The sequence below is a fragment of the Amphiura filiformis genome, chromosome 12, assembly GCF_039555335.1.
Source record: "Amphiura filiformis chromosome 12, Afil_fr2py, whole genome shotgun sequence".
Taxonomy (NCBI): Eukaryota; Metazoa; Echinodermata; class Ophiuroidea; order Amphilepidida; family Amphiuridae; genus Amphiura; species Amphiura filiformis.
The window spans coordinates 20,533,518-20,558,867 of NC_092639.1; the positions used below are offsets into that span (position 1 = coordinate 20,533,518).

Genomic DNA, 25,350 nt, shown 5'->3' on the forward strand with positions numbered 1-25,350 from the left:
TAGACCATTCCTATAATTGGCACTTTCCTGCCATTGGGGTGAACTTCAATATCAATCAATAGCACATATTCTACAACAATAAGGAGAGCAAGGTTATTTTATAAACATGTGATGCCATTTTTGACCCCGCTTTTATATCGATTTCACCCCATCAACAGCAGGAAAGTGCCAATTATAGGAATGGTATACAAAGACCAACATTATTCATTACAATAATTGTAATTCATATTTTGAGTAGCGCACACACTGAGACAGCAAAAACTAATTTACACTTGTTATTGTACTGAGTGATAACAATATCAGTGGCAAAACAAGCATAACAAATCTTTTATAAATACATAAAATCTGGATAATATTTTAACCATCAGCCACACCCATTTATTTACGGGTGTTCATGTATGAAAATCTAATCCTGTCTATTACAGTCAAACCTCCCTCATCCGGAACTCTTTTTTATGGATCTTTTAGTTATAGACGCAATCATTCACATGGCAGCCATCAACATAAGGATTTACAACTTAAAAGCCCATTCTGTGATTTGCTCATCCGGACGATCGTAAAAATCATCAAAATTCAGATTTTGGTACCTTTGTCATTTTCATAGATGTGCTATCATAGCCTGTGAGTGGTTCAGCCAAAAGCAGTGTATTTAAGACAAAATAAGACATTTTACACGAATCTGTAATTTAGATACTGACAGTATCTAAATTAGCTATGTGTATTTGAATGGGGCTTCAACTTCATCAGTACTGCTGTTTTCTTCGTTTTTTTGCCAAATTTGTAATTTCAAAATACCAAATGACAATTTGAATGACTTGTCCTTCACTTTTACACTTGCGCTGGGATCACTGAATGGGTCTTTAAATTTGAAAACTGGCCTCTTGCCCTATTTCTTCAACTTCTGAACACAGCATGTTTTGAACTTGGGCTTCTATAGACATTTAGAACCCCTGTGACATACATGAAGAATAACACCACTGTATAGATAAAGACAGGTATTGGTATAGTGTGTAAAATCGCTGCTCGTAAGTCCTCCCAGATTTGAGCATAAATGACTCCATGTAAACGACTTGATTTGTCCAAAAGCAGCTTTTCACTCATCATTCTTAATTCAACCTTTAACCACTGACACCAGATGAGTTTCTGCAGTGGACATGAATCACCTGCAATATGCTATTCCAGTTATAAAATTCATACACAACTATGGAAGACATGACCTAAATCTCCCACACAGGGGGTGTAGAGTACTGTAGACAGGGTTCGAATTCGTCTGTATCGCATAGCAGTTTGCTCCACATTTTGAAGTAACTGCTACCCAATGTTGCATTTGTATAGCACTTTTTACAGTGCTTTAGTATATGTGACCATCCTCCACAACTGAGCCCGGATGTCGCCGGTGCCACTATTGAGATATGCTCCATTGAACTTAACAATAAACAATAGGAAACAAAGGATTTATTGACTGTTTTATTGATTTTTCACTACTTAAATGTCAAGTACTATAGACATGATATACATCATTTTAAAGCTAATTTCAAGCAGAATATTTTGGTTGAATATCTCAAAAATGATGATTGGCGACTTCAGGGCTCAGTTGTGCTGGATGGTCACATATGAAAGTATCCCGATTATGATGAATTAGCCAAAAACTGCTACACAAACTTTTTTAACGAGTTCGAACCCTGGGTGTAGATTATAAATGGAGTCACCCATTCAAGTAACCCCATTTGAAATCTACACCCCCTGTGGGGAAGATTGAGTTCATGTCTTACATAATTATGGGATGTATGGATTTCAACTAGAATAACCCCATGTTCGTCAAAATTGTTGGGACACCTATGGAAAACATGCAATATATCATCATCTTATGCCCCTGTAAATACTTGCATACTTGCATGCTGTGACGTATCCGCCAATGATAAGCCTTGATTGTGTCCGATTGGCTGCAATGCTCATGCATCATGCCGCTGAAGTATGAAACCAGCATTATGTGCGTTATTTTAATATGATGAAATGGTGTTTTATTTGGTGTCAATTAGCCATTACACTCCAACACTTCCTCTACCCCCAGCACCCATTGTGGGGTGCCACTAGGTGCAAAATTGTAGGATTCAACATTGACTGGGAGGAGTAAGCACCTGATCAGAACCATTGTAGTTTATGTCATAGGCCTTCTTGTTTTCGTCTCTCAGTTACGGGGGCTTCATGTAACAGTTGCTTGGTTTTCAAATCTTTCTGGACAGAATTAAGGTAGCAGCTTATTGTATGTTATGCCTTCAGAGGCTCAACATTTTTATTTACAATGTTCAAGACTGCCTGCTTATATTGCTCTAAAAGTTCAATATTTTCCTCTTCATTTCTTAACTTGGTGACTACTTGTTTGAATTCTTCAACTTCTGGCCTCTTTAGAATCTCTGATTCTTCTTCTGTACTGAGTTCTGCAGACCCATTTTCCTGCAAAGCAGAATGGAACAAAAATCATTAAGTAACAGCTTATGTTGCATGACAGAATTTGTATACAGCCATGTCTGACCCTATGACAAAATGTTCATATGTGACACGATCTGGTCCATAGGGGCCAAAGGCGGCAAATTTGAAATTGAGATAAAGGCAACATATGGAGTAAAAAACAATAAAATACATACAAAAATACACATTACAAAACTTCAGAACTTTAGAACTAAGTATGCTAGGCCTTTTGTGTTTTCGTTATATGATAGCCTAATGTTTGTGTAAGGTAATAATAATAGTATTAGTAACTTAATTTTCAAAAATACCTCCTTTGGCCCCCATGGACCAGATTGTGTCACATATTGGTATGTAATACATAGAGAACACGCTCATAACAAAGGACTGAATTCATGCAAGACTGCTATTAAACTCAGTTGAAGTTATATCCAAAGAGAGTTAAAGAGCCCAGACTGACCAAAATAATGTAAATTTAAACTATATGGCATAATAATTGGCACTTTGAAGCTTGGATGTTACAAGGGTTTGGGCATGTAAAGCTTGGAAGTGAATGATATTGGAACAATATATACGCCGTATATTACAGGAGAAGGTATACACGCACAAACTTTAATGCCCCTGTCATACTTGCATGCCACTGCGGCAAGCGGCATGACGTATCAGCCAATCATAAGCCTTGATTGTGTCCATTTAGCTGCACTGCTCATACATCATGCCGCTGAGCGGCAAGCAACATGAAAGTATGAATCCAGCATTTAAGGGAACAACCCAAAAGTTTGATAATGTCCTATAAATGAAGGTGCTTTCATTACAAGGCTGACCCCCTCCCTCCCTCCCTCCCTCCCTGTATGATAAGCGTGAAATATTGAAAATTCCAATCTCAAACAATATTTCAACTTGTTTTTTACCAACAAAATCAGACTTTTTGATTTGTAGGACATCATCAAAATTTTGGTTTGTTCCCTAAATCAAAGTTTGCCAGGTGCTTGTCAAAACAATCCTTAGGTACAATATTTTCACTATCATGAGTGGCACACAAACATGGTGCACTCTAATTTCTAGTTATGTCTGATCATCTGAGTGATGCCAATAATCATGTTTTTCACATACTCAAAACCTCAAATAGCTCACTTCACATTATACTGGTTTCATATTTCCTGCAACTTTGCTGCTCTGATGAAGAATTTCCTTCGCTAGCGGTGACCAGCGGCAAGCCGATTATATCGATCACTCCACCGCTTTGCCCAAAGCGGCAGATATGCTACGAGTTGAATTCAAGTCAACTCGGGAGTGGCTCCACTCTGATGTATAAGAACAGGATACAATTTTTGGCCAATGAGCACAGGGTGGCGCTGAGTGGCAACATTGGATTTCATAGTCATGCAGCTGCCACTCAGTAGCGTGTCACTCCGCTTGCAGAAAAGGGCAAGCGGTTTACAGTAATGGCTGTTCCATTTAGAATCCACACACCCCCTGTGGAAGATTTCAGTATAATTCCATTTGTACTTTTACAGTCAATCCAGCTGGAAATATGTGCTAGTTTTATATGAATTTCAGCTGAATTTTAGGCCTAAAATTAGACAATTTTGTTTCCATTCGAACCTAATACCTTTATATCGTCCGCTCTTCTCCAACGTGCCTCTTTAGCTCAGTTGGTTAGAGCGTCGTGCTAGCAATACAAAGGTCGCCGGTTAGAATCCGGCCGGATGCACTGGTTTTTGTTTGTTTTTTCAACGTTTATGTGCACTGGCCTACTCTGGGGAAAGATTAAAATTTGTTCAATTTTGTTTGGAATTTCAAAATCTTACGCACCTTTTCGACTTTTATGGATGAAAATGATTACAGGCATGGGATTGTACTTTCCCAAAAAACTGAAAATGCGCATGAAATTTGGCAAAAAGTACCAAAAACAGACTGAAATTAAATAAAGTTGCGGAAATTTTGAATAAAAAATTCAGTTTTAAAACTGAAAATTCTCATGCCTGTGGATTAGATCTAGAATAATTATAATTATTGCATTCTGTCGGAATTCCAAAATCTTTGACAGTGGGGTGTGATTTTTAACTGGAACTGCCCAATATGGCACTTGTCAGTTTGCCGATATGACGACGGTATATAATAGTAAGTTGCTCACCTTGTTTTCCATTCTAGCAATTGTTTTTAACACATTTGTCTTGGATTGGTTTAAGTCCCATACAAAATACTCCATATCTGCTTCGGTGATGCTTGCTTCCCACGGCTCTGTCACCTAATAATGGGTAGAGTCAATGAAGTGGTACAAGTGTTAAGTAAGAGATTCACACCAACACAAAAGGATCTAAATATATCATGGCCAATATAATGGATCACACCAAAAGATCAACAAAGCCTTATGGCCATGCGTTTTGAACTCACCACCCAAAAATGGTGGTTTTGTTACGCTTTTCCAAATCGAGACTCGTTCAAATTGTTATATCTCTGCTTAAACAAAAGGTATTGTAGTGTGTTTGGTGTCAGTTTGTAGCTAAATGAGTGCCCTAACAGACCTCCAAAGGAGAATTGTTTATCGGCTAAGATAGTGTGCAGTTGTTTGAGTTCAGAATGGTGGATCGATGCTGAATTGGTCAATTTGGCGCCCCCCTAAGGGTGGCGCCCGGGGCATGTTGCCCCCCTCTGATCCCCCACCAACACCATGCACTGTTTGAACTCTTCACCTGTTGACTCTCTCCACACATGTACCACATTACTTCACTATAAAACTTGCATATAGAGGATGTAGAGAACCCCCTTGTAACGAAAACTTATTATTCAGGATTTTGTGACTTAAGGGTATACGAGGTATTGATGGTCTAAGCAGCCCAAAAAAAAAATCGATTTTCATTATCTGAATCAATATATTATTGAAAAAGTTCATTCTTCAAATCATGTACTTTGAAAACTTGCTTAATTTATTGTTGTTAATGAGTTATGTACATTTTACAAAAGTGCTGTTGTTTCAGCCCTCTTTACAATATAACTCAAGAACCACAGGACCTACAAAAAGTATATCTGTGATATTTGAATTCTTCTACACGCTCGCTATGAATTATGCTATGTAATTTTGCTAAAGCTCACTACCATTCGCAAGATGCTGTGAACTTTGTGGGTTTTTTTTTGCTGCTTCGACCAACAATACATCGTATACCCTTAAACCCCTTTCAGATCCAGGGTCCTCAATTAATCAGCCAATGAATCAATTGCCGCTTCCAATCTAAACAAATTGGTCTACACGTCAGTGAACTAAAATAATTTGCTTATCAACTGATTTAGCAGATCAATCAAAAGATTTTCCTTCTTTGCACCAGACATGTAGTATACACAAGGGTACAAAGGACACAAAATACTACAATATCTATATGTAAGTAAACATAATGGCAAATTTCATATTAATAATGGGTAAACAGTTGCGATAAGGTTTGAGCTGCGTCACAAGCTGTACAAATGCATAATATATTTGACTGAATCATGTGATGTTTTTGCAGATCAACCAGTAAATCTTTTCACAGGGTATGATTCAAAACATAAAAGAGCACAATCTGTTTGTCCCCTTTTGGACAGACCCAAACTGATTTTAAAACTTTAAACTACAGTTACTTTGCCAATATATGAGACTGCATCATGGCATATGCGTCAATACCAAGAGATAAACTGAAACTTGTGAAACGGATTGCACAAGGAAGCTTTGGTACTGTATACAGAGCATTATGGTCAAACCAAGAGGTCGCGGTTAAAAGAGTTGAATTAGAAGAAGGACAACGCGAGCTGAGATTTCTCTCCGAACTGGACCATCCACATATTGTGAAGCTACTTGGTTCTGTTGATGATGATGTGGATTTCTACATAGTTCTTGAGCTCTGTGCTGGTGGGTCACTTCGATCATATCTCAATGCACATCGCGGTAAGCACTTAGGTCCTCGGTTTTATGACTGGGCAAAGCAAGCGGGAAGACCGATTGCGTACCTTAAGACGATGCGTGTCGTGCATAAAGACATTAAATCGCCGAACTACTTGATCACAAATGGCAACATCTTGAAGTTGTGCGATTTTGGCTTGGCCAAAGAGCTAGATGTTACTATAACCAGTGCAACAGAATCTGCATCCTATCCATGGATGGCTCCAGAACTTTTGCGAGAAAACACCCTTTCCCCTACATATGATATCTATGCATACGGAGTGGTAGTTTGGGAACTTTGGACGACAGATATTCCGTTTGAAGATAACGATGTACCTGCACATCTTATTTGGAGGATATGTAACAACAACGAACGACCCCCAATGCCCCCTAACTGCCCCAAGCCGATTGCTGATTTGATGAAACAATGCTGGGAAATTGATTGGAAGAAAAGACCAAGTATGGAGCAAGTGATGTTGATGGTGAGATGATTTTAATTTTATTGTTTTAAGCTTACGTGAATATAAAGGGAAATATCATGAGATAATCTAAAAATAAAACTAAAAAAAGATCATTCCTACAAATTAGGGACATAGGTTTAAATGCACACTTGGCCATAAAAGTTCATACTTTTGGATAAATGGCTCAAGAGCCCAATTCTATGAATACCACTTAGCCAGGGATATAGAAAGCCAGTTGTCTGCTCATTTCAAATTACCATTTAGGGATGTAATGACAGCATAAACGTTTTTAAAATGTCCAAGTTGTTCAGGTAGCATGTGTGGCCGAGTGGATAAGGCGCCCGACTCATAATCCATAGGTTGCGAGTTCGAGCCCCGCTCGTGCCAACGTGTTGTGTCCTTGGGCAAGGCACTTTATCCTCATTGCCTACTGGGGGATGGGGTGGAGTTGGGTTGGATTGGATGTTTGTATAGTTGTTTGTTTCAATGTTACAATATTGGCGCTGATTAAGCTGCTGCCTGCAAATTGCATTGTGTCTGTTTAGTTGTATTTAATGTAAAATTCTAAGCAATTTGACCTGCGGGTCACCATTAGAGTTTGAAATAAAACCTTCCTTTACTGCTTTGGTTTAACTTTAGATGCACAAAACCTAGCAAATATACCCAGGGCACTCAGCTATATTGCTACACATGTATGACCAAAAATAGATGTTAAAAGGAATGGTTTTCTAGTTTGTTTGTTTGTTTTTGTGAAAGGGTTCTTCAAACATCCATTTTCAAGGAAAGGTTGTGTTTTTTAAGCTACATGTTACAAGTTGTACATGTAAACCTCTTTTATGTGGTCGTACTTTGTACTTGGCTGGTTTCCTCCTGAATCTTCCCCTTGGGAGCTTTACTAGGAGGTTGCGTGATGATGAGCAAAATCATGGAATGTTTTTAATAAGATGAATTGACTGTCGCAAGGTCACCTTCTCCGGAAACCATGTTGAATTTCAGAAAGTATCTGACATGATATTGGTTTAAGTGTTTCATCAGCTGACTGGCAGTCATATTTTGGTTCAAATTTGTTTGGGGGAAAATTTGGTCCAAAATTATGCTAAATCATCAAAACTTGTATTAGCAGGTAAAAAATAATGTTCTCAACCATTTTAACCCTAACACTGACAGGGCTCTTTGGTGCTGAGAAAGGAAATAAAGGAAGAAAATGAGTAAAGAAGTTGTTTGTTTCCCTTTGTATTCAAACCCCAGACCCTTTGGGTGCCAAGCACACCATCAGCGACCAGTAGCCACAGGTGTTTCGCTGGCCCGGCCAACAAACCAAGCATATATATGACTTTGGGGGTATTTAAAAAAAACCAGTAAACTGTTTGTCACATTACGTGTGTACGCTATTATGGTTGAGTGGCCCCAGGTAAATATGTGTTAGTGATAGTTCAAACAGATACTGCAAATAGAACATTCTACATCATATAAAGTGGTATTCAGATATTAGTATGTGGGATTTTTCATTATTTATTTTTAACCTGCCAAGCTGAATTCCGGATGCAACTCATCACAATGGTTTGATATCGTAAAGTTGCAAGGACATTTGCATAAATTATGCAAATTATCTGCTGACTTTGCATATCTAGAGTCAGATGTGAGTCACATGGATATCCTCCTTCCACAAGGTTTCATAAATATACCATACACACTCCAAATTTGGAGGGAACTTGCTCAAAAGTTTAGGCATCACATTCTCCCCATCCCCCTCCATACTGAATTTGCATCTTTCTCCAAGTTATTATGTGTTGACCAAGTTACATTCCTATGTGGGTAACAGATTTACACAGGTCTTGCACGATTAATTATAGAAAACCCACACCCTGAAAGTTTGGGCAATACAAATATGTTGTGAACCTAATTACCGTATTTCGTCAAATAAACGCCCCTGGGGGCGTTACATTTTCCCAAGGGGGGGCGTTTATTAGAGGTCATTTTAGCACGACAATTCCCGTTAAAATCATTAGGTAAGCTTAAAAGTCACGCTAAAATGACGAACTATGAACTTTTGACACTGACTTTTGGTTCACTTCCGGGTTTCTGATGCAGATTTTCGCCATTTATTGCTGCTATTACCGACCGTGTGAGCAACTTGGTAAGCTTACTACACAAGATAGCATAGAAATATCTGAATTTTTGAAACATCTTGGTTGAAAAAAGTGGTGGGGGCGTTTATTTGAGGGGGCGACTATTTGACGAAATACGGTAGTGATTTAGAACACTGAATGGTGTGCTGAGGCTCGTGGATCAATGTCTAGGCATTGTGCCTGTGCGTAGCGCACTATAAATCACTGCGCTTTTTTGTTGTTATTATTATTATTATAATGGTGTGAATAATTAAGAACTAAATGGTGATGCCATACAACATACATAAAAAAAAAATTAGCAAAGATAAAATTAACTGCACATATTGACACTCAAAATTACATGTCAATATGATTGCCCAATGAGGTTGCACTGTAGTTAAGATCAGTGTGCCTATCTAGCTGCTGCATGGAGCTGCACAAATTGATAAGGGATATATGATAAAAATCTATAGTTATTCTATTGGTTGTTACTGTTCACAATTAAATTAACAAAAGTGACAGTGAAATTTTTTTCCCACCCTTAATTTTATTTCCTTCTCTTTTAGCTGGCATCTGCTGAACAGTTACAAGTCATTGCTGGTCCCTGGGAGCTTGAGAATGAATTTGGTCATCAAGATGGTAGGTTGCAAAGTGCAATAGATATTGCAGTCTGTCCCAATGCAGATATTATGGTAGTGTCCCACAGCGGCCATAGAGTATGTAGGTATAGTAATGGAGGGTTATACAAATCTCATCTGGACCTCCAGCAAGGGATGAATCCTGGAGAGACACCACTTCCTTGGAATATCACTGTCAATGCTGATGGTATCATCTATGTGACTTGTAGTTGTTATGTACTCATGTATACTGCACAAAGTGTGTATAAAGGTAGATGGGTAGCCATGTCTCCTGATAACAAACCCTCTGACTCTGAGGACACAAGGCTACGTGGTCTGACAATAGATAGTAATGGTCAGCTGCTAGTAGGCCAAGTAGAGTTGCCTAATACGTATATCAGCAAACACAGACAAGATAGATCTTACATTGCCAGTATCAAGGTAAACATTCAACCCTACTACCTGGCTGCTACATCTCATGACACAATTGTCATCAGTGATAGGATTAACACTGTAGAGATAGTAGACAACACAGGACAAGTGTTGCATACTCTCAACACCAATAGACCGGTGTCATTCTGGTCTCCTTATGGAGTGTGCTGCTATAATGACATCATATTTGTTTGCAACAGTGATAGGAGTAACACTCATGAGATCTCATGCTTCTCTGTGTCTGCTGAATACCTGGGGTCTATTGCTGTTAGAAATAGACCACGGGCTGTGACCATTGCAAAAGATAACTGTAAACTACTAGTGGCATGTGATGGTAGGGTGCTTGTCTATGCAAACAAATCATTGACTTTGTGAACTGACAGTTGAAAGTCTGACCATTATCAAAAGTGGTCATGTTTCAAACTGTAAACAAAACTGTAAATATAATTCAAACAGTCACAGGAGCCGATGTACAGCAGAGATTTAATTTTCTCAAATAAAGGAAATTATCTTCAGTTTTATGCAGCTAAATATAAACAATTATGTAAGGGTTATATAATGGCACATACACAAGAATGTTTGTTACTGATTGTGATGCAAACATTTTGATGTATATTCATGAATATAAGCAATAAGTGTGATCCAATCATATTTAAATAAGCACACATAATCATCATGAGTAAGCATACATACTTGTTGATCGCTTATTAAATGCGCATTAAAACAGAGAATGGAAGATACATTCTCAATAGTCTTTTAAGCAAAAGATTAAGTTATTTTCTTGAAACAAATTTGTAAAATGGCGGTAATGAATGACAATAATAACTTTGCGCCATCTGATTTACAGTCATTGCGTGAAATCGTTGAGGTTTGTTTTCGGCCCCCAGGAGGGTCTCGGTATCTCTCTCAGAAAATACCTGGGCCCAAAACAAGCCCCTCCAATTTCACACAATGAGTCCTCAAAACAGATAGCGCGCAGTTAGTATTGTCCAAATGGTAGTAATGCATATAACAGATTCTGTCAACAACTTGTGGTACAGTACCATAAATGGCTTTTTTACCAAATAGCGACGCTATTCAGCAACAACAAAAAGTGCACACATAAAGTCAGTGGTTATATTTATTATTAACTTGATTTAGAGGTTAATGACTGGGCATCAGTTGTTTTGAGGGCATTGTGAAAAATCTAAACATTTTACTTTGCAACCAAAGAATATTCCGAGGTCAAAGCAATTCACAATACCTGTAAAATAACTAATGCAAAGTCATTAACCTCATTCGAAACCGTCACTTTTTAATTTATTTGATTCCATCTGTATAATATTATCATAATTTTTTTGGAAAACAAAGTACAATTTTAACTAACTTTTGTTTTCCCTTAAATCAAATGGCTGAACGGTCTTAATGTCGCCATGTTCAAGTAATTGTGTGTGCGTAAATTGTTCATTTGCATAGGACACACTTGTGTGAAAGTCATTATATTTCATCAATGCTACACAGAGGTACACTGTTGTTTATTAGTAATCGCACCTCGCGTTTGTGATTGGGCTAATAATCACCTGCATCACATATAATCATGAGGTCATGAACAGGGACAGGCGATTTGCGCGGAAAAAAATAGCAAATTGCGCGAACTCATTTTTCAGTGAAAATCATGTATACCTGCCCATAGGAAAAAAAATGGCCAATTGCGCAGAATTGCGCGGAAAAAAAGTTCCGTGCAAATCGCCTGTCCCTGGTCATGAATGATTAATAACATTGACATTGATTTGAACGTGTTGAGAATTTTGTCAGCTTCAGTTTACTACTGTTCTTGTATATTATTTTGAATTTCAAATCTCCCGATTTTACTGATTTTGTGAATATTGGTGCGACTTGAGAAGTTGCCAATACAATCAGATCACATGGTGTCAGTGATGCCAACGCCACGCCTTAGGCACACAATTGGGCTACTTGGCGATCACTTGCCACTACTCAAAACTGCATGCCGCAACTTGTCTAAAATTGGGCTACTTTTGCCAGTCTCAGGCCGCGGCAGTAATTTGATGTATTTTCCTTTCAATTTACCCGATTTGTAAAGGTTTTGAGTCTTTGAAGCTCCAAATTGAAATTACAATGGGTTTTGTGACCATTTATTGATCGGTCAGTAACTTCCCAGTAAGTACAGGAAGTTTTAAAGTCAAGTGCTTTTACGCCCAATTGGGTGTTTTGCATTCTAAATTCAGGTAAATCCGCCCAAATATCCGGTATTGGGCGCTTTTTTGGAAGCTTAAAAAATTGGGCTACTTCAGAATCCTTTACCGCGGCCTGGCGAGTCAATGCGCCGCGCCTTGACACTGAAAAGTTTTGGCAACACTGCATGGTGTATAACTGCTTAGCCTGAGATGTTCTACTTGCCTGTTCTACTTGCCGTCAAAGCATTCTTTTTAATTTGCAGAGCATTTGTGTGTGGTTGATTCCCCCATAAAACAAAGCCTTGTACACAGCAGTAGATGTTGCAAGTTTCAAATCGCAGCAATGTAACACAAAAATCATATTATTTAAAACCTGGACAATTTGAAATTCCTTTTACCCAAGGGATGTATCAGACTGCAACTTGTCAAATACTTCTAACCAATTTCAATCTTTGTAATCAAACATTTTTAATTATGACCACTCTGTGAAGTATGGACTTTCTTTTTTATGTAGCATTTATAAAACCAAGGGTTCAGAAACACACAGCCCCACGTCCAGTTTGACCATTTTGAGAAAAAGGTGCTTGAAGATTTGGTTTATCTGTTTAACTGCATGATGAGAACTTCTTATACTGACTTATTAAAAGATGTCATGGCGATGAGGCTTTGTGTTACTGGAAAGATTTTTGATACCAAAATCTCATAAGGTATATTGCTGATAGCGATCAATAGGCAAAAGTGATGCATGCTGGGAAGGAAACTGGCTCAAATTCGCGATCTCAGGTAACAAATTCTATAGCTTTTGAGCATTTTCATTCCCAACATGCACCACGTTTGCCCATCGATCGCTATCAGCAATATAACTCATGCGGCCTTGTGTTTCCGAGCCCTCAATATGGTGATGTTTTAAAATTACATACGTACCCATGATTCATGGAAAAGAACTGTTAGTAGATACACAGCATAATCGTAATTCTGCCTCCTCACAGGACATCTATGAAAATAAGCAGTACAGTACAAATTAAAATTTTTGTAAATAACGAGTCTTAAAAATATTACTGTCTACTATCAATATGTGAATTGTGAGTTCAGTTGTAATAACCAAGTGTTTGTATCCATGGAAAAGAATACAACTCGACATCTCTCTTTCATTTATTTTGTGTCTCGCATTGTCTTACGCCCTGCTAGGGTGAAGGCCTCCTTTCTTCTTTATTTGGTACAATTACCAAATAGGGTGCAACTAGCTAGACTTGAGTCCAGTCCTCGTTTACGTAGTTTAGGGTTAGGGTTTAGGGTTGGGATAGGGTAGTCTTGTAATAAGATTAGCAGAGTTGCACCCTATTCAGTAATTGCTCCCATTATTTAATAATTAGTTGCTAAGACATAGTATGAGAGTATGAAATCATGACTAAAGCATTTTCCACCCTGATGTGGCAGTGACATCAAAGCGTTGAGGCAGCTGTTTCACGCACGCATCTACGTGGCATCTTTAAGCGTGTGCATGTGTATGCCAGCACTTTGAGCGAAATGCTTACTGACGTCACTGCCACATCTGGCTTTACCTTATCTTCCACAACTGAAGTATTTATAATGGAAGTTACCTAACTGTCTATTCTAATTGAAACATATACTCCCTCTGAAAAAATAGCTACATTTTCCACGGTGGGAGTGTGAATTTTTAATAGAATATCCAACTGAGATTTTAATTTTGGGTATATCCCATAAGCCTTTGTATATTTGGACCCCTGATGTCCTCAACTGACTGCACATATCACTAGCGAACATCGGAACTGTGCATTCCACCACTGTGAATTGTATACTGTATAGTAACACTGCATAATAACAATGTGCGCAACGGGATTTACCTTTTAAGCAAATCCCATAAGCCTTTGCGAATACACCTGAGAACTCGTCATTTTACGTCACACCGACTTCCAATGCGCAGTTACGATGTTCAATAAACGATGTGCACATCGGCGCAGATCAGCATGACTTCAAATGACGTCATCTCGGGTGTACTCGCAAAGGCTTATGGGATTTACCGAAAAAGGTGAATTGATTCTCAACCACTTACCTGTCTGTTGTTATGGCGATCATGTCTGTTTGTTTGTCATATCTTCCTCCAAGTAGCTGTATCAATTTCCATCTTGCATGCTTGTCTAATTCAAGACTGCTTAATTTGACCTGCATACCAAGAAAATAAACAGTGGTTCTTTTTACAATTCAAGCAGACGATTTCATTGCTTAATTCTGCAGAAAATGCCATTTTCCAAAGAAATTTGCTCAACTTTTCAATGCAGTTCCATCTACTGTAAAGCATTGTGACGATTTTTGTGTACACTGCGTGATGTACGCCAACCAATCCACAATCCAATCCAACCATGCCAACACACTTGTGATTGGTTAGTATTGTATCCAAGGTATTGTATTGTATCGTGTGTTCACGTTGTAGTTTGAAATACGCAAAATACAATCGCGGTTGGATCGAATACAGCTGTTGAAAGCTGTGTTCATTCAATTGGAATTCCCACTGTATACATTTAATGTGTCAAAAATATTTTCGCTGGCTTTTCGCCGAGTTCTGAAATCAAGCACAAAAACTGTAAAAATGAAAACCTCACCAAAATTTCCTGTTATCAGTAATCTGCCAAGCCTCAACACAAATCCCTTTTTTCAGTGCAAAATGTTGAACCCTAGCTATAAGATGTGCCACATACATAGGTCACATTTTCCCACTATTTGGTATATCAATGACCTCCTTTTTCTTAGGCCAATATTTTAATATATATATGGAGGGTCATTGTTAACATTTTCCCAATTTTTCCCCACAAAAAAGCCCAATTTTGCTTAACTCTAACTAAAATTGTTCAAATTTGCCAAAATATTTTGGTAATTTGCATTAATTTTGGCCGAAAATTTTGACTTTTCGTATAGCGATGGGTCCAAATTTCTTGGAAAATTTGTATATGGATGGGTCCACTTTCAAATTCTCAGCAGCACATCCCTACCCAAACCAAAGTTGAGCACCCATCCCCAGGGCAAAATATCAACTTTCCTAGTCTAAGCTCTCTACCTTCCTAATTTGATGCTATTCCATCTTGTAGACTTACCCTAATAGTTACCACCCTGGCATCTGGATGCCTCATAGAAGGGCCTGAGAATAAGTAGTCAGAGGATTCAACTTCAAAAGGGAAATGCTTCTCACACTGCTCATCAGTCTCGAGACCTTCTGGCCACTCAGTACACAGTTCTGAAAGGAGACAGAAGCATTAGAAGTAATGATGCATCAATGATGGATCAACCATAGATTAATAACACATAGATATGAATATTCCATGCCTCTGCCTTTTAAGTGTACTTGAATTCAGCTGAAGCTGGAACAGTGTTCGGACCTGGTGACATCGCGTACAGCACTCAACTTGTACACGCAAACTCTCTTTTGCGCTATTTTTGAGTTCGCTAATACACCCCTAGTTATCATCGACCCCCATAGGCAACATGTTTACCTTCCACGGTATGGGATCAACAGTAACATACAGAGCACTCAGTAAGATGACCCATGACCTGAATATAACTATACTGCTTGTCTCATCGAGATTGGCAGTGATGCCACAGCATGCTTTAGGTTGGATAACCTTGAAATGTGTGCACTGTTCTCTAAATCACAGCATAATATGCATGCATGTACAGGCGGCACAATTGCAATGCCCTCCTACACACAGAAACAAATTTTTATATCACTATCCATCTCAAGCTGACAAGCAGTATAGTTCATAGTTCATGGCCAATTTACTTAAACTCACAAAGAGTTACCTTGGTATTATTAGTTAAGTATGGGAAAAAAACGTTCATATCAAAGCCAACTGGCTATAAAAATGTTTAATATTGTATGCAACTGTATATTTTTGTTGAATCTTACAATTATTATAAATGTTGTATTTTCAACTTACAAGACTTGTTTTCCTTATTATGGTATGTAGTAAATTACACATGTCTTCTTTTTGCTTAATTTAGTATAATTGTATTTTACTTAAACTATATATGTGACACAATCCGGTTCATGGAGGCCAAAGGAGGCATTTTTGAAAATTGAGTTACTATAATTATTATCTTATACAAACATTTAAGCTACATGTATCATATACTGAAAACACCAAAGGTCTATTCTACTTGGTTCTAAAGTTTTGAAGCTCTGTGATGTCTATTTTCTTATGTATTTTATTGTTTTTTACTCCATATTTTTGCCTTTATCTCCATTTCAAATTTGCCACCTTTGGCCTCTGTGAACCAGATCGTGTGCCACTGCTCCTCATATATACTTGGTCATATTTTAATCATGTTTCTCACTATGTTGTATCATATATTTTTGCAATAAAGTTTGTATTAGGATGAAATAAAACTGAACTGAACTGAAATGAACTAAACTGATTAACAATCATGCACACAATCAATTCAGATGAATTAACCCTTACCTTTCAGTGCTGCACATTGCTTCTTTATAGCTGGTGGTGTTAGATGCAAGAAATTTGGGATCTGAAATAAAAAATGAATCACATAGTAAGATACCAACCCATACATCAGATATAAAATACTAAACAAAAAGACCTTCAGACACCAGAAACTACAAAATGCAGTTGACCTGTCAATTTTGATCATAGTAACTGGGGGTTTCTAAAGCTTTATGTTGTAAACATCTGCAAACAGAAAATTGGTAGTGCAGACTTGAGAAAAAAGGACCACTTTACATCCCAATGAATCTTGCCTAAGCCTCGGGGTTTTGTGTGATTTTTTTGTGCAAAGTTTTCAGAAGTATTGCTTAATCTAATCATGCCATTGTATATTGTATATTGTAACATTTATTGGCTTGAAATCTGCTTTCAAATGCTAAATGATGTTTACCCCCTTTTCAGGGACTGTCTTTTGGAATTTGCAGGAGAGCATTAAATAGCTCTTCTGGAGCTTTCAAGGATAGCTGTTTAGAGCATTTACAATAGAATGTAAGGAGGGAATGGTTAACTAAGGAGAGCTAAAAATCACTCTCCTATATCAGATTTAAGGAGAGCAGTAGAGAGTGATTGCTCTCGCTCTCTTCAAAAGGCAGTCCCTGCTTTTTCCATAATACCAACCTTGAGTAATTCCAGATTGCCATATTTGTGTGGTGGTAGACCCTTTTAGCCGGTAGCCCCATACGAACTGGCAAGGGAACAGCGCTCCACTTGAAGGTTGCTGCCGTCGGGTATACAGTACTCCAGTCCTGATCTTCTTTCATTTTGAATTCTCTAGGAGGGTTCCCCTGTAGATGATACAATGTAATGTGATTGAGACATACATGCACAGACTTGATATTAAACAACTTGAATACCCAGGTTCTCAAGTTTTGAGACCACCACAAAAAAAAAAAAAAAAAATTTAACACTAAAAGCAGTAACTTGACAAATTTAGTTTTCTCATATTTAGACAATAATCCATTGACTGTGAAGCCCTTCCTTCTCATCCATGTACTTAGCACAACAAACAAACATGAATATTTATCTACAAATATGACCCACTCGGAAAAAGTCAACATACATGTTTTGACTTATTAAGTGCTAGGCGTCATGCACTTTCCTGGAGTCGACTAGTATGTAGCTTGAAAGTAGCATATTCAGTTGGATTTTTGTAAATATGTATTTCCATAAAAAACAATTTATGCACCAAGGTTTACATGTATCACTAATTGTTCATGTATGATAAACTTTAAACAAATTCTACTGTAGGCATAGTTAGATGATTTGAACATTTTTCTTTTTCAAGGCAATGGAGATTTTTATGGCATAAAATAGGCATTTTATAAGCTGGGAAAAAGTCGACTTTGACGATAGCAGAAGTTGGGTCGCCGACTGTTGTTATCACTAACCAGTCACGACTTTGACTTAGTCGCCCAACATTACAGATGACATTCCCATAAAAAATAAAAAATTTCAAATTCTTAATTTCATGGTGTTTAACTGGGACTTTCATTTACTTAATCATAATTAACTGTTTATGTTGATCCACCCATTTAATTTTGTGTATAGCTGAAAACTAATGCATTTACTGGCCCATTTCTCAAAATAGCAATGATGCAAAAATCTCAAGGTATCATGCTGTTCGTATAATTTTGTTAAGCTTATTGTCTAGTGCTTCCATAAATATTCAAATCATAAAATAGTAAAAAACCTGACTTGTTCCTGCGTGGTTTTGTTAGAGCGGGCCACATGATGACTGCTGTAGATCTGGTATGGTAGCTCTTTAGAAAGATTTAATATAACACAAGGATTACGATTTAAATTTCAGACAGTATGGTAAATTATATGTCCAAATATCATGCAGAAAAGAAGGTGATGTCTACTTCCATCTTTCTTACCGGTCTATGCCTTTTTAAGCGTTCCTGGAGATTTCTCATAGCTTTACCACGTGCAGAATGAAGAGAAACATCTGAAAAAATTAAAAGAAACATGTGTAACATTGAGACCACACTATTTGGGATATTTACACATTATTCACAACCTCATTCATTTAATACGCAGCAAGTGTGATCCAATCACAATGTTGATCGAAAAGTCTATCCTCAATCCAGGCCACTGATAACTTACGATCAGGGTTGTAGCTAGCCAAATTTTAGTGCCGGCTGGTTTAGCCAGTAGCCATTGAACGCCATGAAAAACATGAATACATATCTCTGACCCCTGTAAGCACATCGCGACAATTCCAACCACTAGAATCTACCGATTGAGACCATGTGATCGGGTTCATAAATATTTAATGAGCAGCTTGATACTGACGTCATGGTGCGCATGCGTGATACTTGCTCGTGTGTTCTACTTGCTAGATAAGCGGTTTGAAAATTTCATTTTGGTTGACATACATGTACAATGTGTATTTTAAAACAAAATTTTCAATAACTTGAAATAGTAGGATTTCAATTTTTTATTAATGAAGTTATATGTTGTTTTGGGAATGACAAAGTTGTTGTTGGGAACTTAGATGTTTATTTCAACTCTTGATGTGAGTCATTCCATGCCAACTCAACATGAAAGTTAACCCATACTCATGGATTTTTTTCTTATTTTGTGTGCTGGTAGATATTATTGAGAAATGAAAAACCTGAAAATTTGAGGTCGTTACTCCCTTTCGTTTCCGCGCTACAACAATTTGAAATTTAGGGGGGCCACGCGAAAACAACGCGTCGCGAGGTCTACTTTGATTTTCAAGGTGGTGTAATTTATATATCCCACACCCCTGATAATTTGTATTCTGGGCTAACTTTTTGTGTAGAATCCAAATATGCAACTTAGAAGTTCATAGGATATACCATATTAAAGATATGATGGTCTAAACATAGCCAAAAATCAAAGCTGGACCCACTTCAGGGGGGTCGTATCACCAAAACCCCAAATATTATTAGGGTTCAAATTTTGTCATCTTTAGCCTGCACCCCCCTACTACTCTAACACAAAAGAAGGGGCCAATTCCAAATTGTTCAACTGAGTTACAGGCCTTCAAAAATGAACAAAACAAATTTTGGCCCTAAATTGACCCCCCTGGAAATCCACATCAGACACCTCGAACCAACTTCTCTTGGAGATATGTTTGAGCTACATGCCATATAACTAAGCCTTGAAAGAGGCATTTTGGTTTCTCAATTCCTTCACTATGAATCACTGGTATTATTCTCATCATAGACTTCAACAGTTAAGTAAATGGGGTCAACGCACTTTTCACAATAGAGAGCAATGGGAATAAGGATGCCGTTGATTCAGAGTGAAGGAATCGAGAAACCAGATTGAAACTTCTCGGGCTACATTGTATGGCATATATCTCAAACATATATCAAGCAGAAGTTGGTTCGAGGTGTCTGATGCGGACTTTCAGGGGGGTCTATTTAGGGCCAAAATTAAGTTCGTTCATTTTTGAAGACCTGTAACTCAGTTGAACAAGTTGGAATTGGCTCTTTCTTTTGTGTGTGAGTAGTAGGGGGTGCAGGCTAAAGATAACAAAATTTGAAAAATCAGAACCGTTCGGATTCGAACCAGCGTACACTGACGATTACATGTCGATCAGCTCACCACCACACGCCACAACAGCTCATGGCGGATCTACCGGCGAATAGAACATGTAATGATTTTATTCTCTCGTAAATGTCCCACGGCCAATGTAAATTAATTATAATTAGAGAGGAATCCGAACGGTTCTGATTTTTTCTCTCCTTTATTATAATGCCAGTTTGTCTGAGCTCCATTTCTTTAATTATTATATATTTTCTCAGGCATGTATCCTCTGGATCCTCGCATTTAATATTTAATGTCTCATATTGACTGATGTTCTGCCAGGACACAGCAGATAGGCCGCCCTCTCTAATTATAATTAATTTACATTGGCCGTGCGACATTTACGAGAGTATAAAATCATTACATGTTCTATTCGCCGGTAGATCCGCCATGAGCTGTTGTGGCGTGTGGTGGTGAGCTGATCGACATGTAATCTTCTGTGCACGCTGGTTCGAATCCGAACGGTTCTGATTTTTTCTCTCCCTTTATAATGCCAGTTTGTCTGAGCTCCATTTCTTTAATGGCAGGATCATGTTAGAAATTAATATTTTGTTAGCCTGGGATTGATTATTTAGGTATGCCAGGCAAATCTTAGTTAACACATTTGCTAGTCAGCGAAATTCGCCTAGACCGGGGACCAAACACAATACATATTTACATAGAAATTTCAATTTTTTTTCAAGAACAGGTCGGTCTTGAAAGGAAACCTACATAAATATGTTTGCTATACTTCACTTGACCCAAATATATGATTTTTTATGGTGATGCAGGCCATGCATTTTAAGGCGCGCGAGTGCGATCGCGCGCATAGAGCCCACCTTAAATCACTTTACCGAGTGCGATTTATAAGCGCACCTTGTCGAAGTCACCTGAAGGAGTTTCCAAAGTTGCAGCCTTCAAATTCAGCCTTCAAATTCATCCCCGTAATATTCTTCACATGCATAAAATATGTAACGAAAATAGTACTGATGACCGTGTTCCTATAACGTAATTAAAAAAAGTCACATGTTTTACTGTCAGGTCGTAGTTCACAAGCAGGTCAACAATGAAAAGGGCAATTTGCGATTCGCTGATAACCACGGTGTTTCCATGCCGTAGGTTTCCAAGTCTAGTGAAAACTGAAGCTCCATTGCGCATGGTACCAACACACATGATTGGCACTTGTTCGCGGCAAATTTTGACGACTTTCTAGTGAATTTGAAAGTGGCGATTTCGAACTGATTTTTCGAAACTACTCTCCAAATATCTAACTAACAGAGTTTAACGGTGAGTTAAATTGTGCACACGGTGAATAAATGTAGTTTTTTGTACATAAAAATGTTTGGTTAGATGAGATTGGAGGGGTGCCTTGCATAAAAAGTGAGTGAAGTGGCACTTTGTGTAATACTGAATTTGGCGACTTTTGCAATGGGTGAATATAGTAAACTTGTTTTACTGGGCGTGGTTTGCATAGTAATTGTTGGGGGAGGGCTATGGGGTTTATGATTATGTCTGAAATAATAAATAATTTTATGTATTTAAGCAGTGTATTTATGTTTTATTTAGGCCCTTGGTTTTTTTTTTCCTTTTATTCCTTTTCTTTCTCCTTCCCTTTTTTTCTCCTTTTCTTTTTTCTTTCTTTTCTTTCTTTCTCCCTTCCCTGTCTTTCTGTACATTGTAGTCCCACATTCAACACCAATGCTTCTTATCTGAATATCAAGTGCAATAATTCAAATAGCCAACCTAAACTTCTTACCGAGTGCAAATGATAGCACACCTAAAATCCTCACCGAGTGCAATTAACAGCACACCTGTAGCTCGCCTGACTATTTCCAGGAGTGCGATTTGTAGCACACCTGCTGTTTTTTAAAATTCATGCCCTGGTGATGAGACACTCACACATGGAATTTTAGAGGGATTTTGATAGCAGTTCCATTAAAAAAAGCTGCTATCATCATGAGACTAAGATCTAGAAACACCCCGTAATGCTGTTTTGGGGAATTTTGCTAGCAGAATCTTTTTGATGAAAGTCGATCTTTGAAAAGACATAACTTTGCCACGGATTGTGCTATGACAAAAAGGTTTTCAGTTGTGGCTTTCTTTACTCAAGGGCTTTAATTTGATGATGCAGTTTGATGGCAAATTTAAATTCACCTGGCATAGATTATTCCATGATTTGGACTAGGCAGTGCCTAGTGCTGTACTATTACGCTGACTTTCGTGATTCGGCGAGGAGGACAATTTCGACCTCCTCGTTTGTTTACAAACAGAGAGGTAGACAAAGGCCTGTCAAAACTGTTCCGCTTGTCCAAATACTCAAGTATCAAAAGGATGGTCCACAATACAATAGAGTGATTCACGCAACATGAATAGGGGATTAAAAAACTGTGAAGTAGGACCAGGACCATGTGCTTCTTTTTCGAATTTGGAATGGAAACAGTGCAGTTCAGACCCAGAACACGATCATGTCAGAAATTAATATTTTGTTATAGGTCTAATTATTCGGACTAAAGTAAATTTGTTATTACTTCCGTGGTCCGGGTACACGCTGGTGAATTGCGATCACGTAGAACTAGAAGTGACAAGGTCGCTTACTACGCGCCGCGCCGACGACCAATGGGTCAACCGGCATCAGCATGATTGTTTATTTTTTCTGTGTGAACGCTCGTCTACGCTTGGCGCACAGCTTGTACCACGGAAGTAAGAAAAAATTTACTTAAAGGAAATCTGTACCATAAACTAATCAATGGCTATATAGTTATATCCCTAAATTAAACATACCAGACGGTCTAGATATGAATTTCGGAATATTCCTAACAAAGAAAAAAGCACTTTTAATCCTTCGTTTCTGCGATTCATGGAAGCCGCCATGATAGCTGCAAAGCTTGCGAATCCTTTCTGCCACAAGCGGTAGTGTAACCTTTCACACAGACCAGCGGCGTAGTAGTTGCTATGGCATTCGCGACCCCCACAGCTTAATTTTGGTTTTTAGTGCTGTTTTTACTTTTCGTTCTCAAAAGACATTGTTGATCATAAATATTACTTAAAATACATTTTTTTTTTTTTTCTGTAGTTTTATGGGTAAAAATTGTCGCGTTTTCTTTTGAACGAATGTTGAATCTGAACTTCGGTAGTATTAAGCCGTGTCACCAAAGTTCACGAGGGACGAGGCTGGTGGCACGGATTTCGCTGGTTTCAAAATCGGGGTACCGTTACAGCGTAATAAAATACATCGGGTATCAATATGTCCGCCACCATGGATTACAAACTGATAAACTAGTGATCGCTGATTGTCGTAAGGAATTAAGAATTTCTCCTTTATTTGGACGTATATAAGCTTGGGACTTTTACTGTTTGTCGTTTTTATTATTACTGCAACTATATAGCCATTGATTAGTTTATGGTACAGATTTCCTTTAATTAAATAATAAATAGGCAGTGCCCGGCCCGAACGACTACGACGGTGGACTGTCTAGGACTAGGTCTAGACTAGGTAAGCTTAACAACTCACTTTCAATTTCAGATTCTACATCAGGTAATGAAGTTGACACAAGTGAGCCATACTCAGGACTACTACTGTAACATCTGGAAATAGCCCCATTGAACTCGGGAAACAACCTTTTTCTAAAAAATAATTGACGACAAACGGCACAAGTTGAGCGAAGCCTTCCTAATTCGGCAGCCATTTTCACATGTCCAATTAATTTAGTGATGGGCGATAATGATAAATCAATTATTGCTTCAAGTATCGAAGTTCAGTATATCCACAAGGGCGCACACCACCAAATAAGCGTCCCATTGAAACACAAGTGAAAATGCGTTTTTTCTTTTCGGCAACAAATTGTTTACAAATCGATACAAATTTAATATATGTTTCAATGTACGGATAGTCTTCAAATTTCGAGATATGGGCGTTTAAACAGCGCCTTCACTATTTCAGACATGTTATCTACACTGACAACCATTTCATTTCAGGTCCTTTTTCAATCCGAGTACTTTTTCAAGAATTGTGTCAAAAGTCATGCAATTTTTTTGGCGATCCAATTGCATAGTGTGTAAGTCTTTTTTAAAGTACACAAAGTTTAAAAACTTTAATTCAGGCTACATATCGTTATGAATTCGGCAGACGGTCGAATCCGGACTCGTCTTTTGGTAAATTCATTTTACGCATGCATTACTTTTGAATTTGAGAACAAGGGATCAATGCTGTACATAATAGAGGGCAGCATCATCAATTTTTTAACGGAGATCAGATCCCAGCAAACACAAAAACGTTTTAAAAACGTTTTAAATAAGTTATATTTTGGCTTTTGGTTTAGGTAAAAACGTTTTAATAACATTAAAATGTCGGGTTATATAAAGGTCATGATAACGTTTTAAAACGTTTTGTATGAAAACACACTACAATAATATTTTTAAATGTTTTCAAAAAATGTTATTGTAAACTATTTTCGCAAACATTTTTGACAAATATTGTGTCAATACTTAAATAACATTATGTTAAAATATTTGAACACAGCAAAAACAGAAATGTTCTTAAAATGTTTATTTCAAAACCTTTTAATAACATTTAAATGTCGAGTTATATAAAGGTCATGACAACGTTTTTAAAACGTTATTGAAAATATTTTGGGCAAACATTTTTCGCAAAATATTTTTTCAACCCCAAAATAACATTTTGTTTAGAATGTTTTGTATCACGTTTTCAAGAATGTTTTTGGAATGTTATTAAAACGTTTTTATACCCTTTATATAACCCGACATTTAAACGTTTTCTGTAAAACTTTTTATTTGCTGAGCAGTAGATTATCAAAAATGTTTTTTAAGGTTATGAAAACGTTTTATACTCTTAATATACCCTTTATATAACCCGACATTTAAACGTTTTCTGACAACCTTTTATAACCTTTTGCGAATGATGTCGAAAACGTTTTGTGTTTGCTGGGATGATAACAGCATAGTAGGTATTCGAAAGCATGCAGTAGATGGCACAGTGAAGAACTAAATATGTTATCAGCAGTATGGTAGATGCTCAATGAACTATTACTATATAAGTCTTGCTATCAGCTGTAGAAGGCGATTGATGAACTACTTGCTATCAGCAGTAGATAGGGCATTGACGAATTTCTTG

At 37.7% G+C, this 25,350-nt stretch overlaps 1 protein-coding gene across 1 annotated transcript; it reads right to left on the reverse strand.

Annotated features, from left to right (window-relative positions):
- Positions 1-95: 95 nt before the first annotated feature.
- On the reverse strand, positions 96-23,924 carry LOC140165924 (small ribosomal subunit protein mS35-like). Its single transcript, XM_072189268.1, is given in 10 exon segments — positions 96-2,454; positions 4,604-4,717; positions 13,096-13,165; positions 14,246-14,355; positions 15,282-15,421; positions 16,644-16,704; positions 17,298-17,341; positions 17,344-17,464; positions 18,557-18,627; positions 23,731-23,924. Coding segments are annotated over 10 exon segments (1,092 nt in total). The 5' UTR covers positions 23,906-23,924; the 3' UTR covers positions 96-2,268.
- Positions 23,925-25,350: the final 1,426 nt, after the last annotated feature.